Genomic DNA, 20,042 nt, shown 5'->3' with positions numbered 1-20,042 from the left:
ATGTGCTCAGTGTCATTGGGCCAGGTCTACAAAGAGAACTCTGCCGAGATTCCAGCCGTTGTCGACTCCGGTCCCCGCAACACGGGACTTTGTCTCTAGGTTCCCAGTGAGGTGCCAGTGTCTTGGACCATGTTCCGGGGAGGCCGTCACCAACCCTTCTGGGCCACACCCCGATCATTGAAACTGGGGGAAGGGCTCTGTGGGAGGGGATTGTGTGGTGGTTCGGCAGGAGTCGGTAGAGCTGCCGTCAACCTCCGACAGAAAGGGGGTTGGTGGGTCGGCCGTGCAGAGGGTGGAGGACCCTAAACAGGGAGTTAATGCTTGGCCGAAGTTGGTAGAGCTGCTATTAACCTCTGACGGAAAGGGGGTTGGTGGGTCGGCCTTGCAGAGGGTGGAGGACCCTAAACAGGGAGTTAAGGCTTGGCCGAAGTCGGCAGAGCTGCTGTCAACCTCCGATGGAAAGGGGGTTGGTGGGTCGGCTTTGCAGAGGGTGGAGGACTCTGGACAGGGAGTTAAGGCTCGGCCGAAGTTGGCAGAGCTGCCGTCAACCTCCGACGGAAAGGGGGTTTGTGGGTCGGCCTTGCAGAGGGTGGAGGACCCTGCACAGGGAGTTAAGGCTCGGCCGAAGTTGGTAGAGCTGCTGTCAACCTCTGACGGTAGGGGGGCTGGTGGGTTTGCCTTTTGGAGGGTGGATGACCCTGGACAGGGTGTCGACGCCGGGAAGAGCAGAAGGAAACATGGTGGCCACCGGATACCTAAAGAGTTCCAATTCAAGGGGGCTATGCCTCCAGAGGTTTGGGATTCATGAAAAAGGCACCAAGGGAAATGGGTGCGGGTCATCTTGGGGACACGTCATCCCGACCATCGGACCCCGGGGAAAGGGCCCTGCAGTGGGGGATAGTGTTGTGATTCAGCAGATGTCTGCTGTGAGTCTTTTCGGGATACAAGATTCATTATGCAGCTGGGGCTGGTTAGAAGCAAGTTTGGAGATAAAAGGACAGATGCTGCCACGCCCTAGTCACTGGAGTCAACGTTCTTTCATGTGTGCCTTGGTTTGTGCAACATTGTTTGATCATGAGTCGTGGCTTATGTAAGATTCACTTGGATAAGTGCTCTGTATGTCTGTAACCCTGATTCATAGAGACTTTGGGAGAAGTGTTTTGCTTTCGTTTTCAAATTGAGTTGCCGTAAGAAAGATTTGTTTTCATTACGTTATATGGTCAAAGACTTGTATTTATGTTATTTTTTGGGCTCGAAGCCAGTTTGAACTGTGAACTGATAAAGAAAAGTCCTTTTAAATTTGCCTGTCTTGCCGTGTGTTAAGAGCCGTGAAGGGGGGGACAGAACACAAGAGCATGGGAGATAGTGAGTAAGACCTGACTTTCTGATTGCTCCTTACTGAAAATTGCAGTCTTCAAGATTACTTCTTCTCCATAAGTACAAAAGTGTGTGAAGTTGTCTTGGGTCCTTCCTAGTCTCCCCTTCAAAAAACAGGGAGTAAGACAGCCACCAAATAACCAGCTTTGATGGTAAAATCTGCTGTTCCATCGACGGGAACAAAAGAATCACCCACCATTCAGCATTCTGTATAGGAGGAATGTACGGAGAAGAAATTATTTGTATTTTTAATGAGTTGTAGCCTGAACAACAAAAAGGTTATTCACTTTTTTCTTTCCAGTGCAATCTACTGATAGTGAGTGGATCGATTTTGTTATATTTTATCCCAAGAGTTCAGGAATAGATTAGGCGGAGAGATAGTAATCCACTGCCCAATTTCCAGTGAATTATATTATTAAGCATGGATTTTAACATAGATCTTGGTTCTTGTATTTCAGTTGCAATTATAAGCAACATCCGCTTATTCAATTTGCTTCTGCATCATTTTTGCAATTTATAAAAGATTTCTAGACCTTTTTTCTTAAGGGTGAGAGACTAATAAAGTCATACAAAAAATGGTTGAAGTAATCATTTTTTGTATGACTTTATTAGTCCTCTCACATTGTTGTAGAGGAATTATTGTTGCTAAAGTTAGCTATTGCTGGTAAAGATAGTTCTACAAGCTATTGAATCATAGAGATACTCAATACAGATTTTCAGACATAACTTCCATTTTGGCTTTCTTTTTGTAAAACAGATGATGTCATGGTATAATATATCATATATTGTTGTATTTGTCTACTTTTAAGAACAGCTAAGGATCAGATGATTTTTAATATGTCTTGATACATAGTAAACTCAAAGAGCGTGTACTTAATTTTTCACACGAGTCTATATTGTTTAGGAAATTTAGAGGCTTCAGTTTTGGACCACATTGTCCTAGAGGAATCTAAAAATTTTCATCTGCATCAAAGAACATTTCTTACAAAATCTGTTTAGAATCGGGCATCTTTAAGGCATTATGGTTGCATTGGGTCTGGGTATCATTAAGAGAACTATTTTTAGAAATTGGAAAACTTGGATTATTCCTGATGTTAAGGATAGGATTCAAGGGATAATGGGTACAAGGGATATTTTTGAAAAAGCAGATTTGCCATTCATCAAAAAATGATTCCATACAGGCTTTGGTGGCATAGATTTTATGTTGTTTTATTAAGTTAGAGAACTATTATTTTTTTAAGTATATTTAGAAACATGCTTGCCATTTGATTAATAAATGGCAGAGTTTCAATACATATGTGGGTGAAAGTACATAGACTGTCAAGATTTGAGTAAAACTCTCTGCAGTTAAATTTGTGAGTTTACTGTACTGCAGTATACAAATACATTTTAACTGTATGTCCTAATTTAAATGGCTTGCTGAATTAAAGATTTAATTTGCAAACATATGTATGTGTTCTGAATTCCACTTTTATTATATATTTGTAAAACTTTGGTGGGGAATTTATGAATATCTATGCAATGGGAGTCTGGTAAGCAATGTAAGACAGCTTGCTCTTATGGTGTGGTTGATTCAGATTTATGTCACTGGCTTTATCCAAAACAGTGGCACAGCTTTCGTTTCTTTGAACAGAAAAGCCTTTGACAGTGTGCCTTTGACATGATTGTTTACAACAGCTGGAGATAGTTGTGTACTATTGGGGACTGAGAACACAGAAGAAAAACGACAGAAAGGCGGGGGGGGGGCGGAAGAGAGGAGCCAAACAAAACTATCATACACATTCTATTCTACTTTATATGATTGTTCGTAAATGTCTTATTTTGCTTATCTTTTTTGACTGCAATAAGATTTCACTAGATACTATTGCACCAATACAAATCAGATAATCATTTTGGTCATGTGACTAATCCTGATAATACATAAATCCTTAGGGATTGTAAGCAAGACATGTTCCCAAACACATGCCTTCTGTTTTGATGATTGCATTAAAAGTCCTTGTGGAATGAATTTCATTGGTTATAAGCAGATTCTTCAAAGAAAAAAGGCAAGAGTAATGATAAAAATAAAAGAGATGGGGAATCTTACTACAATACTGAAATGCCTCATTGGTATTTGCAGTAATCAGGTTTATTGTAATAGATAGAAGGAGTTTCCTAAAACAAGATGGACTTTTATTTTGAAGTGGCATAGCAGCTGTTGCTTGTTGCAGTATAAAGCTGCAGATCTGACTGGGTCACACAGTGCTGTGTCTGTTTTCACACTGCACTGAACTGAGAGTGGCGCAGGAACATACAGTCTTGTACTGTATTTGGTTTCCTTGAAGAATCATTTGGTAATATTTTAACTGAGCAATGGCAGTTGGGGATGGTGAGTACCGTTTTCAGTTTAAATGTTTTTATTATTTAAACATAATTGATCATTTAGTAATCAAAAAATTAAAAATAACCCTACCATTGATATAATTAATATGAAGATTTGAATTTGTTGCACTTGAATGTTGAAAACCTTCACTAAGCATATGAAATGCATATTGTACCATAATTTATTTAAGATTTTTAACTATTTAAAATTAGGCTTAGGCAGATATACAAGTAGTATACATGTACCAGTAAAAAGCTCTATTTCTTTCAGTTGTGCACCTGGTTTTATGTTTTGAGAAGCTGAACATGTCACCTTAACCCATCTACAAATTAGTGTAAATGTATCCTTACTTTATTGTGATACTATACTTTTTGTTAAATAAAAAGGAGGATAATCTTTAAAGAACAAAGATACATGAAAGTCCTGACCTAAGACTGCTGTATAATTTGGATCTTATAGAGTAGGTTGTCATGGCCATCATCTTACACAATCTACTTTGAGCATCTTAGCCCAATAAAGATTAAAATATGTTTATTACTTTGTTTTAAATATGTTGTTCAAATATACTATTCTTTAGATATTTTATGATGTTATGGACAATGTATTGTTTTCTTTTATGGAACTTGATATATAATCTCCATATCTTATAAATACATCAGCTTTAAATTTATTCTGCAGCTTATATTTGGTTCTCAAGATAATCTATTTATAGTTTAGTTTTCCAGTAGGAATAAATGATACATTTGAAGGTGAAAGCATTGAATTATTGCTGGTACATATCTATTTGTGAAATGAGTTTTCTTACTGTATGAATTCCCATACAGTAGGAGATATTTATATTCCAGCACTTAGAAATTAAGAAAAATGTTGAATTTTAATATTATTATATACACTGTCACATCACTGACAGTTTATAAATGTATTTGTGTTGCAAATTCATCTCCGCTTATGTAATTACAGCTGTTTAATTATGAGCTTAATCGGTATCCTTTAATCTTCCTTATCTGGAAACTTTTATATACCTAATATTGCATAGATTGTTATGATAAATTGATAAAATTTAATATAGAATAACAGAGTTGGAAGGGACCTTAGAAGTCTTCTAGTCCAACCTCCTGCTTAGTAAGGAAACCCTATACTTCTTCAGACAGATGGTTATCCAATCTCATCTTTAAAACTTCCAGTGTTGGAGCATTCACAACTTCTGGAGACAAGTTAAGATTCATAACTTATTAATAATGTTCATATTTAGATTAATCATCATTTTGTGCTAGCTTTGCATGTGGAAAAGGTTATTTTTTATGTTTTATACATTTCGGCAAAGTGGGATTTTACTTTCTCTGTAACATATCTTAAAACTTTCTGAAATACAGCAAAATTCGAAACAAGTCTTATTAAACGTTGTAAACCTTTTTATAGATTTTTTTTGCATCATTTATGGACTCATTTTTAATCAGGACATTATTTACTTTAAATACAGTAGCAAAGTATGCTTGAATAACTATCATGGGCAAGAATCTAATTGTTATGCCAAGTATTTGGTTTCTGAATAAATAATGCACCGTGATTTCAGGTAAAATAGGTATGAAAAAATCATGAGTAAATGTCAGATACAATTGCAGTCCTCTAAAAGATTCTGTAAGCATATTGTAAGTTGAACTGGGAAGTAATTAAAGAATTATCCATATATCCAGATAAATTATGGTTATGGTAAAGAGAAAATGTGGTATATTAGTAATGTGTTCAATTGGCATCCAAAGGCAAATCCAGTCTCAAATATTGGGAAGTTTTCTTTGGGTGATTTTAATTTGAATACTACTAAAAAAACTGATGAAAGATTAGTTTGTGTTTGTGTATGTGTGTGTGTGTGTATGAGAGAGAGGGGGGAGGGAGGGAGGTTGGTTTTCAGATTCTATCTCACATATTGTACAAGATTAATTTGTACAATTTAAGATCCATCAGCAAGTTACTATTTTGTTGAATGTGAATTTGGCAGTTAATCCCTTTATTAGTGAGTTCAGTCTCTGAATGTATATAAGTTGATACTCTGTGTTTACCATATTTTTTGGTAGTAATACTGTGTGCAAGGCCTTTCACTCAATTTGTTCTCACTTCAATTTTATGAGATAAATGTTAATAACTAGAGCAGAATCTTCTTATGGACTTCATAATTAAATAAATATTATAACTTAACCTTTCTTAGTTCAATAGTATAACCATCATACTATATTGGTTTTTATTGTAAATAGTTGGAAGGTTTAGATTTGTTGAGAAGGCATACATGGATTAATTCCTGGTGCAAATCATTTTAAATAACTTGTTAAAATAGATTGTCCTATCAGATGCTATATTTAATATCAAATTGGAGTACATTTAACAAACTTCCTTGTACTTTAAACGTTAAAAAATCTGTTTCAAAATAGATTGAAGTTATTACATACTTCTATTTAGTGCTGTCATATGCAAGGAGATATTCATACATTGTCCTTGACCTCATTTTTTAAGGTCTTAAGTATGTTTAATTTTTCCCGTTTGTAAGCAATCCACATTTCAATGTTTTTCTGGACTGAAGCAATTTGAAAATACTTCTGGCAGGAATAGCATTGTTTTAAGGAGAAAATATATTCAGTTCACCCATGAAATTATAAAAAATTAATACACTATGTTGCCAAAAAAAAAACCATGCTTCTAAGGGAGATTACTATGACAATTATAGCCATATTTCCCAATATTTTCATACTAATAAAATAAGGACCTTACATAAAGAAATAAAGGGAGTTCTTGTTCCCTTTATTTCCCATACCCTTCCTCTAGCAGAAGATATCCTGAGAATATTATATTTCCCTAAATGAGAAATGGAGAAACTTGCTCTTGGAGACAGAAAGCAACCCCCACTTTTTTTAATAGCCCCAGCAAATATTTTGTGCCCATTAAAAAAAAAGGGGCCAGCCTATTCAGAAACCAAACTGAGGAGGCCATCTTTTAGAAATGCAGATTTGGTAATTCATTCAAGACAAGATATTTTGAAACAAAGGCAGAATGGTAGGATTAGTCCCCACCCAAGAGCCAAAACAGGACAAAAGCCATTAAGCCACAATAGGAATTGCCCAACACCCTTTCAGATATTGCATCACCCTCAGAAACTTCAACCAAACTTAGCTCACACACCTAGGATTTGTACTTTACCTATATAGCCAACTATGACCTTCACATAACTCCTAAAGGGCCCCATGGGACTCTGACAACAGCCAATAAAATATATGTTCCTGCACAGGAACAGGAAGTTCAAGTGCAAAGCCCAAGGAAGGGTTAAAAAACCCTAACTCTCAACTCCATTTTGTCAGCTGTACCAGAACCACGTACTTGGTGGTTCTGTTCATCATTAAACCATCTTTCCAAACAGCCTCCATGTTTACAGTGTCTTTCTCCCAGCTTGGAACTGAACCAGATAGTAATTTCTTCCCACACCTGATAGACATTATTTTGTACGGATTGACTTCGGTACAATGCTTGTACTACTGCTTTACAGTTCTTGTAAATTCACGCTTATGTCATCAGTGATAATATCTTGCTACTTGCCTTCTAATGGTGTCTTTTTCAGTTCCCTTCAAATTTTCTAAGTTTCAAGAAGCTTCTCCTGTGACTATTGCATTAATGTGTGCAAAATATTTAAGCTTTGATTTCATTATTAGTGCTCTCAATGAGCAATATAGTTTTACTTAGAAAATAGAATCCTGGTAGGGACTTTGGAGGCCTTCCGTCCTGCCCACTGCAGGAATTTTCAGATCATCCCAGATAAATTGATGTTAAATGTTTGCTTGAAAACTTCCAGTGAAGCATCATCCTCAACTCCAGGATGTGTTCCACGATTTAGTTGCTTTTAAGTTTTAGACCTTCCTTGGGCGAGAAAGATGGCTGCCGGGTCTGCCGCTCGGCTTTTGCATGGACAAAACTTCAGCAAAGAGGAGGATTTGGCACTCTAGACCTGACCTAAGACGAGGCGAGTCTGCCGGAACATCCAGCGGTCCCGGGGCTGGCAGCAGTAGCGGAGAATTTGGTCTCCCTGAGCTGCCAGCTCGGAAAGACGCTGAGCCTTAGAAACGCCAAGAGACATCGGCATTGCTGGCCGCAGACACAATAAGAAGCCGCCGAAGCTGCTGGTTGCCGACATCGCCCGTCTCTTTCCATCTGAGCCGCCTAACATCGCGGCTCGAACGAACGAGCGTAGCGGACGGTGGAGACTGGAATTGACTTAAACAACGAGAGAGCTGGTGAGAGGGAAGTTTGGGAAGCGTCAGGGACGCCGAGGGACGCTGCTTGTTGCTGGCCACCGACATTGCCGGCCGTGGTTGCCATCTGACGCCGCCTAACATCGCGGCTTGAACAGAAGGAACTGGTGGAGACCGCGGAGATTAAAGGAGAACTAAGGGAGAGTTGGTGGGGGGGAAATTGGCCCCTGGGACAGAGTTGAGGGAGTGCGGAGTGTCCTGTGATTCGGAGCTGGCAGCGGACAGGTAAACTTAATTCTCCGAGCTGCCAGCCTCCATGGACGCCAACATTGTTGGCTAATGAAATTGACCATCTTGGACTTGTTTTTGACGCGCTGGGCCCTAAGAACGTCGGGCCCGATTATTGAATGGAGCGTCCCCCCCCCTCCCCTTCTATCGGAGATAAGCTTCCCTCCCTCCCTCTTTGGACTCTTTGGACTCTTTTGATCCTGGAAATGACACCAAGAGAAGCTGTTGAAATGAACACACTTACCAGACTTCTTTCTATTATGGTTAACTCCCCGGTTCTCATCATTGCAGCTGACTCCCGAACTCACTTTACCCCCCAGCCCCTCCCCCCCCGGACTACACTGAACTTTTCAGAAGAGCCCCCCCTCAAGGTAGGCCCTCCCTTAGGAGAGGGCAGAAGACACCTTTGGACTACCATAAACTGAACATTGTGTCTGTGAGCCCGCGCAATTTTTAAATTTTATTTTAATATGGTATGTTGAGTGCATGGGACTGCTTGGGATGATATGCATGATCTCACTTTTATTACTATTACTGTTGTAACTTTGTGTTTTAATTATTTCGTGAGGATTGCTTGAGTGAGAGTTTGGGTATGACTGATTCGGAGGACCTGCCGGGGTATGCGGGGGTCATCGGGGTGGTTGGGGGGACCACAACCACGGGTGAGGGTCGGAGCATTGCGGTCATGACAGGGAGAGGCAGATACGGCGGGGACTTTAGGGCAGGCCATCATCGGGGAAGGAGGGCTCGCTGTGTCATAGAGATCCCTCCTTCCGGCCCTAGGAGTCCCACTCCAAGGTCAGATGGCGCGGGTGCTCAGGACCCTGGTCTCAGGCTGCTGTCGCTAAATGCCAGGTCTGTTGTTCATAAGGCCCCCCTCATCCGGGACTTGATAACTGATGAGGGCGCAGACCTGGCATGTATTACTGAAACATGGCTGGGCCCTGAGGGAGGAGTCCCCCTCGTTGAGATGTGCCCAGCCGGATTTCAGGTGCTACACCAGCCGAGAGCCCAGGGAAGGGGTGGCGGTGTGGCTATTGTAGTCCGGGAGTCTTTAGTTCCTCGTAGGATCCCTGCTCCGGAGCTTGTCGGGTGTGAGTCCCTGCTAGTGAAGCTGGACCTCAAGGGTCAAGTGGGTCTGCTGCTTACGTACCTGCCTCCCAACTACGTTGCAGCAGCCCTCCCCTCGCTCCTCGAGTCAGTAGCCGAGCTAGCGGTTGAGTTCCCTAGACTTATAGTTCTGGGGGACTTTAACTTGCCTTCGCTCGGTGAACACTCTGATGGAGCGCAGGAGTTCATGGCTTCCATGACAGCCATGGGCTTGACTCAAGTAATTCGAGGCCCAACTCACTTAGCGGGTCACACGCTTGACCTCGTATTCCTCTCGGAGCAGTGGAGTTACGATCTTGGTCTGAGGGGTAATGAGATCATACCCCTGTCGTGGTCAGACCACTACCTACTGAGGCTAGACTTCCGGAGGCCAAACCCCCACCGTAGGGAGGAGGAACCGACCAGCTGGTTCCGCCCCAAGCGACTGATGGACCCTGTTAGGTTCCAGACGGAGCTTGGGGTTATTCCTGATACCCTCGCCCACAGTTCGGCGGAGACCCTCGTCGCTGCCTGGCACTCGGCAGCTTCGGAGTCTCTAGACCGGATTGCGCCGCTACGGCCCCTCCGGGTCAGCAGCCCCCGGAGGCCTCCTTGGTTCACTGAGGAGCTCCGGGAAGTAAAGCGCCGGAGGAGACGCCTAGAGCACTCGTGGAGGTCCGATAGGTCCGAGTCGAAACGGGCACTTTTAACAGCATGCACCAAGGAGTATATTCGGACCTTAAGAACAACAAAAAGAACATACATTGCCTCCTTGGTAGCGTCCGCCGAGTCCCGCCCAGCCGCCCTGTTTAGGATAACCCGCTCCCTCCTAAATAGGAGGGAGACGGGGGACTCCTTACAGGGTAAGGCTGAGGAGTATGTCCAGTTCTTGGCGGACAAAGTTGCCCGGTTTCGAGCGGACCTGGACTCCACCCCAGTAGATCCAGCCGAGACACAAGGAGAAAACTTGGCAAACCATCTCTGGGTTGAGTTTCAGGAAGTTGCCTCTGGGGATGTGGACAAGGCTATGCGAGCTGTGAGTGCCTCCACCTGCATACTGGACCCGTGTCCCTCCTGGCTGGTTGCCAACAGCAGTGAGGTGACACGAGGCTGGATCCAGGCGGTTGTTACCGCTTCTCTTCGGGAGGGGTACTTTCCCACCGCGCTTAAGACAGCGGTGGTAAGACCCCTCCTGAAGAAGCCGTCTCTGGATCCAGCTGTTCTTAATAACTATCGTCCAGTCTCCAACCTCCCCTTTGTAGGGAAGGTTGTTGAGAAGGTGGTGGCTCTCCAGCTTCAGCGTACCTTGGAGGAAGCTAACTATCTTGACCCCTTCCAGTCTGGCTTCAGACCCGGTTACAGCACAGAAACCGCTTTGGTCGCATTGACTGATGATCTCTGGAGAGCTAGGGATGGAGGCCATGCTTCCATCCTAGTTCTCCTGGACCTCTCAGCGGCTTTCGATACCATCGACCATGGTATCCTTCTGCGACGACTGCGGGAGATAGGGGTGGGCGGCACTGTCTTGCAGTGGTTCTCCTCCTATCTCTCGGACAGGTCGCAGTCGGTGTTGGTGGGGGGGCAGAGATCGTCCCTGAGGCCCCTAACATGGGGTGCCGCAGGGGTCGGTCTTATCCACCCTACTATTTAACATTTACATGAAACCGCTGGGCGAGATCATCCGAAGGCACGGGATAAAATACCACCAATATGCGGACGATACACAGTTGTATCTGTCCGCCCCGTGCCAACTCAATGAAGCGGTGGACGTGATGAACCGGGGTCTGGAAGCCGTTAAAGACTGGATGAGAGCAAACAAGCTGATACTCAACCCAGACAAGACCGAGTGGCTGTTGTGTTTCCCTCCCAAAAATTTGACCAACGTACCATCACTCAGGCTGGGGGGACAAAATTTACACCCCTCAGAAAGGGCCCGCAACTTGGGAGTCCTCCTGGATTCACAGCTAACTTTTGACCACCATCTCTCAGCTGTGACCAGGGGGGCATTTGCCCAGGTTCGCCTGGTGCGCCAGTTGCGGCCCTACCTGAATCGGGAGGCCCTCACAATAGTCACTCGAGCCCTTGTGATCTCTAGGCTGGAATACTGTAATGTGCTCTACATGGGGCTGCCCTTGAAGAGCATCCGAAGACTTCAGCTAGTCCAGAATGCGGCCGCGCGAGTGATCGTGGGCGCACCACGGTTCGCCCACATAACACCGATCCTCCGTGAGCTGCACTGGCTACCTGTTTATCTCCGGGTGCACTTCAAGGTCCTACTCACCACCTATAAAGCGCTCCATGGTAGTGGATCTGGCTATTTAAGAGACCGCCTTCTGCCAATTACCTCCCTGCGTCCCATCAGATCGCATAGAGTTGGCCTCCTCCGTATTCCATCCGCCAGTCAGTGCCGACTGGCGACTACTCGGAGGAGAGCCTTCTCTGTTGCGGCTCCGACACTATGGAACAATCTCCCCGTGGAGATTCGTACCCTCACCACTGTCCAGGCCTTCCGCACAGCCCTCAAGAACTGGCTAGCCCGTCAGGCCTGGGGATAATCTTATTTTTGCCCCTCCCGAATGTTGAGTGAATGTTGAGTTTTACTGTCTAATTTACTTTGTGCACATTTCTTTTTGGTATTGTCCTACACCCCCCTTCCTTTTTTGATTGTAAGCCGCCCTGAGTCCCCTCAGGGAAAAGGGCGGCCTATAAATAAATAAATCTACAAATCTACAAATCCTTTTTTCAAGCTTGGATCTGTCTATGCAAAACTTCCATCCATTGGTTCCTATCCTATCCTCAAACAGTACCAAAAATAAATCCACAATCTCTTCAAATTCCCCTGTTGTTTTTTAGGCTAACCTATTTTCATAGTAGCGTAAGCATTTAACTTCCACGTTTCATGTTCCTTGTTGTCTTTGCTGCTGTTCTTTGCATTTTGTTTATTTCTTTAGCATCTTCCTTTTATTGTGACCAAACTAGTCACAGTATTTAAGTGCATTCTGACTAGTGCTATGTTTAATTATTTTAATTATACATCTGCTGTTTATAATAGCTGTTTTGGCTTCTGCATGCTGGGTCATGCTTTCTTTGTGGTCTACCAGGAAATACAATTTCTTCTCAAAAGTACTAATGTCAAACCAGGTACTACCTATCTTATTTTGGGAGCAGGGTTCTACTTAAGTGTTGAACTTTGCATTTCCTTCCGTAGAATAACATTTTGTTGGGTAGAGACCAGTGTTCAAATCTCAGGATCCTTTTGAAATGTGAGGCTGCCTTCTTGAGGAGTTGGTTAGCAATTCACCCCATCTTTGTGTCTTCTGCAATCTTGATGAGTACCCTTAAGTCATTTGAAAGGAGGTAAAGCACCTGGCCCCAGAACAGAATACCAAGATTCCTCACTGCATATCTTTTTACAGATACTTCATCTAGTTTTGAATGATTTATATTTCTTGAACTTCAAAATATCCTAGTTTGAAATCATCAATTTTTCTTCATTGATTCTTTTGATGATCCAGTTTCCACAGTTGGGAAAATCTTGGCCTCAGTAATGTACCTTTGTTATAAAAACAGTGAGTTTTACAACATTTAATATTTTGTGTAAATGTATTATAGTTTTTCTCCTGAGTAGAAGATATCGCTATTTCATGACTATCATTATCCCTCTGAATGTTTGAGCTTAGATAGACAAAATTAGCATTGTCTCAAAAAATCTCTGTTGCTTTTAGGGAATTGTCAGAAGAAGTTATGAGCTTGGTCCAGATTCGTAATCAAGAAATTAGAGACGATATTTTAGAGGCTTTTAAATGCTTATCTGGCTACATATCAGGAATCGAGGACAAATTGGAAGATCTTAGTGATTCCAATATTAACCTGGTAATGAAAATGGATGTGGTCAAACGCAAGGTTGATGATGCAGAAAATGAAATTATAATGTTGCAGTACAGACAGATGGAATTTGCTTTAAGGATAAGGGGCCTTAAAGAGAAAAACCAAGAAAATTTGAAGCAGATCTTCTCAGAAGCTTTTGATCAATTGATGGGATGGCCAGGAGGGGATTTCGACTGGCAAATTGACAAGATATATCATGTTAATTCCTGGCTTGCCAGACAAAAACAACTCCCAAGGGACATTGTGGTGTATTTTGCCAGAGAAATACGAGGAATTTGATATTGCAAGAGTCTTATGAAACCAAGTTGCAAATTGGAGGTCAGGAGGTGACTATTTTGAAGGAAATACCACCCAAAATGTTGAGATCAAAAGGAAAGACTATGCCTTTTTAGTGGATGAGCTCAAAAACCGTCAGTTACAGTTCAGATGGGAAGCTCCAGCTGGGTTAGCAGTTAATTACCAGGGACAAAGATATTGTCTTAACTCAGTATGGGAGGCTCAAGATTTTTATAATAATATACTGAAGGCTGGACATCCCCCCCCCCAGGACCCAGAGAAAGAGAACAAGAAGGTCAGAACAGACAGCAAGATATCCAAGGATCATTCAGGCTGGACCAACTTCCTCTCTCAGAACAAGGAGCAAAGGAGCAAAGGCAAACCCACGTGGTCACTAGGCGTATGGAACAAGAGTTAAAAAAGCAACAAGCTTTGCAACAAACACACGCAACAGTTCAAGAACTCACAGGTTTTAGCTCAGAAGCAGTGGGAGGAGCCAGGCCAAAAGCCAAACTACAGGATTTTCAGATGGCTCTTAAAAAGCTTCAGGGAGCTAAAGATGACAACTAAGTTCTTAACCTGGAATGTTAATGACTTAAATTCTCCACAGAAAAGGAAGAAAATAAATCATTATTTGAAACAATTTAAGAATGATGTAATTTGCCTGCAAGAGACACATATAGATTAATTGACCAGAAATATTTGATCAATACAAGACTTGAACAACACTTTGTAGCCTCCGCCTCGGAGAAGAAAAATGGTATAGTTATATACTTAAGAAAGGACATGAAAGCTGAATTAATTGAAACAGATTCCCAATAGATATATTGCAATAGAACTGGTATTAGAAGGGAAAAAGATGCTTTTAATGGGAATATATGCTCCCAATCAACAACAAGACAAATTTTACAAAATGCTCCATACTAAGTTAATACAGTGGGACTATAGATCTTGCATATTAATGGGTGATTGGAACGGTGTTCTGTATACCAAGAAAAACAAGAAGGGTCTTCTGCAAAACATCCAAACGCAAGCGAAATTACCTAAGTCTTTTTTCAATATGATGGATGATATGGAGCTAAGAGACATCTGGCAAGAAAGAAATGCAAGAGAACAGGACTTTACATTCTTTTCTGATAGAAAAGAATGTAAAGTCCTTTTCCTTTTCCAGGATTGACTTTATATTAACAACAAATGATTTGCTTTCTAGGGTAAAGAAGATGAAGATATGTTCCAGAGCTTTAACAGATTATAACCCGGTTTGGATGGAGTTGGAATTTGGGAAGGAATCTAGCAGGACTTGGAGATTAAATGAAAATTTATTTAGATATAAGAAAAATGTTAATGAATGTAAAAAATTGTTGAGATAATATTTTGTCTTTAATATGAATAAGGGCGCATCTATGGAAATGCTCTGGGATGCAAGTAAAGCATACATGCGAGGAGTCCTAATAAATTTAAATAGGTTACATAGACGTAAACAGGGGAGGGAAGAAATGAACTAGAGGAAGAGATTAGGAAGAGAGAACAGGAGTTAATATTAAACCCAGGAGATAAGAAGATTAAAGAAGCAATTACCTTATTACGAGCGCAATTTAATATCCTGATGTCAGACCAGGTTGCTACTAATTTGTTATATGCAAAACATAATACTTTCTATAACACAAATAAACCTGGCAGATGGCTAGCATATTTGACTAGGAAGAAACAAAAATCTCGCAATATATCGAAAATACATTATAAAGGGAAGGAAGTGTATCAACAGGATGTGATTCAAAAGGCCTTTCATGAATTTTTTACAGGATTGTACAAGAGTGACAAGATACATGGTTTAGATATAGATACCTGGACAAAGAAAAAATACCTATAGTTAAGGACGAGCAGAGGGGAAGATTGAATCAACCAATAACCTCGGGGAAATCCTCCAGGTAATTAAACAGCTAAAGGCAGGGAAAGCACCGGGCACAGATGGTTTGACAGTGGCTTATTACAAAAATTTACAATTAGAAATGGTAGAACCCCTTAAGGAATTATTTAATAAAATCCAAGTGGAAGGGAAGGTACCCCCATCTTGGAAGACAGCTTTCATATCCCTGATACCTAAAGAAGATCAAGATCTTAGTCAACCAAAAAATTATAGACCTATATCATTACTTAATATAGATTATAAAATTTTTACAAAAATACTAGCGAATAGGTTAATGTTGGTTATTCACCAACTGATTCATAATGATCAAACCGGTTTTATACAAGGGAGACAAATGAGAAGTAATGTAAGACAAATTGTTAATATACTGGAATATTTGGGAAAGAATAATCAAATCCCCGCAGCGCTTATATTCTTAGATGCCGAGAAAGCCTTTGATCAAGTGAATTGGCAATTTTTAATGAAAACAATGCAAAAGATGCAAATAGTAGAGTATTTTCTACAATCAAAGCAACATATCAGGAACAAACAGCACAAATTATAGTCAATGGAAGTTTAACAGAACCATTTAAAATCGAGAAAGGTACAAGACAGGGTTGCCCCCTATCACCATTATTGTTTATTATAACCCTCGAGTTATTGTTGAATAAATACGGGGGTCAGATGATGGGGCTCGCTACGTCACAGAGATCCCTCCTTCCGGCCCTACGAGTCCCACTCCAAGGCCAGGTGGTGTGAGTAAACAGGACCCTGGCCTCAGGCTGCTGGCGCTAAATGCCAGGTCTGTAGTTCATAAAGCTCCTCTTGTCCGGGACTTAATTTTGGACGAGAGGGCAGACCTGGCATGTATTACTGAGACCTGGCTGGGCCCGGAGGGAGGAGTCCCTCTCGTAGAGATGTGCCCAGAAGGTTTTCAGGTGTTCCATCAGCCGAAGAGCTCAGGGAAGATGATTTACAGGGAATCAAGATTAGGCATCAAGAATATAGACTACGTGCATTTGCGGACGACTTGGTTATAACATTAACCCAACCAGAGAAATCTATCAAGGTTTTAATGAATATGACTAATCAATATGGCCAAGTATCTGGATTTAAAATAAACCTAGGAAAAATAAAGATGCTAGTTAAAAATATGAACACTAATCAAGAGAAGACTTAGAAAAAATGACAGAATGTGAAATAGTTAAAAAGGTTAAATATCTAGGACTCTACATTTCAACCTCAAACGGAAAACTATATGTATAATTATGAGCCACTATGGCATAGTATACAGGCAGAGATGAAAAATTGAGAAAAAATATTATTATCTTTGTTGGGAAGAATAGCAGCAGTGAAAATGAATGTCTTGCCTAAATTTCTATTTCTTTTTCAAATGATACCAATACTTTAAAAAGATGCAAATTTGCTAGAATGGCAGAAGGGTATCAACAAATTTGTTTGGGCAGGGAAGAAACCGAGAATAAAACTTAAAATAATGCAAATGTACATGAGAGAGGAGGTTTGAAATTGCCAAATCTAAAATTATATTATGAAGCAGTAGTTTTATCACTAATCAGTGATTGGATTAACTCAACAGATGATAGAATACTTAATATCGAAGGGCATGATTTGGTATATGGTTGGCATGCTTATCTGTTATATGACAAGAAGGTGGATAAGAATTTCAAAAGACATATTTTAAGAAATGCTCTACTGCGGGTCTGTAGAAAATATCACCATAAACTAAATGACAAGATACCTATGTGGGCAATTCCCAGACATGCAATAGAGAACATAAGTATAGTACAAAAACAGGATGTAACTACATACAGACAGCTTCTCACTATAGAAAGAGGTGTATTACAGCTAAAACCCTTGAATGTATTAAAAGAGGAAAAGGCAATTCAAACATGGTTTCAGTATGGACAGTTACAGGCCAGATGGAAAAAAGATCAAAAAATTGGTTTTATGCAAAATGAGGATAATTTACTGAAACAAATTAGGGATCAAAGTCAAATGCATATAAAAAGGTTATATAATGTATTAATAGAAATGGATTCAGAAACAGAATTAGTTAAAGATTGTATGATAAAGTGGGCACAAAATTTTGAAGAACCAATAATGTTGGATACATGGGAAAAGATATGGGTGAGAAATGTAAAATTCATACAAGCCCAAAATTTGAGAGAGAACTTTTATAAGATGTTTTATAGATGGCATTTAGATCCTAAAAAACTGGCCTGCATGTATCTGAATTTACAACCTAAATGCTGGAGATGTGATTGTGTTGATGCTATGTATTATCATATATGGTGGACTTGTAAAAAGGTTAAAGCATTTTGGATAAAAATATGGTGGATTATGCAAAATGTTCTTTAAAAAAGGATAAAGTTTACCCCTCAGTTATTCCTGTTAGGTATAACTACTGATTGTACTGTTATAGAGACTAACTTGATTTTGTACTTAATAACGGCAGCAAGACTGTTGGTGGCGCAATACTGGAAGAAGGAAAATTTGCCTACTATTCAAGAATGGACATTAAAAGTAACAAACTTAGCAGAGATGGCTAAAATATCAGCATATCTTAAGGACCACTCAAATGAGAAATATAAACTGGAGTGGAGAAGATGGATTGATTATATTCAAAATAAATATAGGACTAAGAAATTCCAGATAGTTTATGACTGAAAAAGTGAGGAATGATATAATCTGTTTAGAGTTAGCCTAACAAAAGAGAAGTTAAAGCTCAAATGAAAGATGATAACTAACTTTCTTTAAGTTTATTTTAGAAATCTTTGTTAAAGATTTATACTCTGTATTTGTTCTGGGAAGTCGGGGGGGGGAGGTTGGGGGGGTTGGGCTTGGGGGAGGAGGTAAATATTTGTAAAAGCCTTTTTTTTAAAAAATTCAATAAAAAAACTAGCATTGTCTCAATTTCGCCTCTTTCTCCTTATATTGAACTGACATTGCCTATTAATAGTGTTTGCTTTAATATTGAACAGTTATATTCCTGTTTATAAGCTACAAGTAGGGCTTTAACTGCATGAGAGTGTTATGCAGATCTGCTGCAGTTTGGTGTGATGGAAACTGGCTTAGCTGCTTTCAGATAAAACCAGAAAGGATAAAGATATAGAAAAGAAAAAGACATAGGATAGTCTATTTAACCAGGAGTACTTTTTCTGATTTTCTGGATATATGATACATTTTTTTGGAAAATGTATTGTACTAAATTACCTGAAAAATTCCTGCATATTCTAAGATCTAAGGCTACATGGGATAAATTCCACTAGCTTCTTACCCAACAACTTCTGCTTCATTTTTAAATAGGTAAACTTCATAATGCAGAGCATATAACTCTAGTTCAGTAACTACATCTCATCCTTTCAAATTAAATCACATGTGTTAAAGGCCAGTTTAAAAGCATGTTATTAAAAAAATGACTGAATTGTATAAATTAATGGTTCGTGTTGGCTAAAATAACTAAAACGCAGTTCTTAAATTGTTATCAATATATTGCATCGGCTGTTTGACTTGCCTGGTCATGTTTAATAAATTCACCAAAGAAAAAAAAATTATATCTGGAGAAGAATTTGATGAAAGCAATTTAAACTGAAATTGGAATAAAATATGATTTAAAATGAAATGGAAATAAAATACAATCTAAAAAAAATGGGAATAAAATATAGTAATTTAAGATATAGCCTAATTCCATGATGGTGAATACGAGCCGTTATCCCAATTTAGCTCTGTCACGCATGCATGTGTGCCTCCCACTGGTCTTTTGGTCTCTGCTGCAAATGTGGGGGGCACATGTAGTGGTGCATACACGAGGGCGCATTCACATTGCATTTTGGGGGTTTGGGCGCATGCACACGCTTTGGGCACTCGGTCCGGAAAAGGTTAGCCATCACTGGTCTAGTTAATATATTTCAATAGTATTATAGTACTTCTGAATTATTTTGATTACAATTGTATATATTTTTGTGTATATTCTATATATATATTTGTGTATATTTTAGACAGGCTATGCAAGATTTCCTATTTCCTTTCCCATTTTTCTTCATAACCAATTTGCTGAGCTTATTCTGAAGATAGATTGATTATTAATGTTTTTGTTTTTTGTCTGACGTAGTGTACACCCCTAGTTCTTTGGGGTTCACACTTGTAATGAAAGCATTCTGGGCAAATGTGTTTTCTTTTCCAGTTCATACCAATTCTTTTTACAAAATTCTTTTTACAAATATTATACTGTGGTCTCACTCAAAGGAAATGTTAAATTTAAAATTGCTTTTCTAATTGATGGTGTAAAAATCAGTTATTTCTAAGTATATTTCTAACCTTCGTACAGTTAGTTAAAAGTGTTAATGTATGTATGTATGTATGTATGTATGTATGTATGAATATTTATGTGAAAATAGATATTATTTGGGATATCATAATATGATATTCCAAAGATTAATTAAATGAAGCAACTGGTTCTAATTTTTAAAATGTATTTATTTATCTTTTACCTAAACTTCCTAAGTCAGATAAGTTGTGAAATTTGAACATATTTGTAAAGCTCAACTGTATTCAGTACCTTATGTAGATAGGTGATTTGAAAGCTATTTATTGCATTTGAAAATAG

At 40.0% G+C, this 20,042-nt stretch overlaps 1 protein-coding gene across 6 annotated transcripts in view; it reads left to right on the top strand.

Moving 5' to 3' along the window:
- CLASP2 (cytoplasmic linker associated protein 2) overlaps window positions 1-20,042 on the top strand; it is a 378,890-nt gene that overhangs the window by 129,257 nt on the left and 229,591 nt on the right. Inside the window, exon 1 of one of the 6 annotated variants that reach the window (XM_032238128.1) lies at window positions 3,637-3,745. The exons of the other annotated variants lie outside the window; for them this stretch is intronic. Within the exon in view, the coding sequence (XP_032094019.1) occupies window positions 3,730-3,745 (16 nt within the window). The 5' untranslated portion in view covers window positions 3,637-3,729. Of the gene's footprint in view, window positions 1-3,636; window positions 3,746-20,042 lie in introns of those variants that run through there. 6 annotated transcript variants of the gene reach the window in all.

Source organism: Thamnophis elegans, chromosome Z (genome assembly GCF_009769535.1).
Source record: "Thamnophis elegans isolate rThaEle1 chromosome Z, rThaEle1.pri, whole genome shotgun sequence".
Taxonomy (NCBI): Eukaryota; Metazoa; Chordata; class Lepidosauria; order Squamata; family Colubridae; genus Thamnophis; species Thamnophis elegans.
This window is presented reverse-complemented; position numbering and strand designations above follow the sequence as displayed.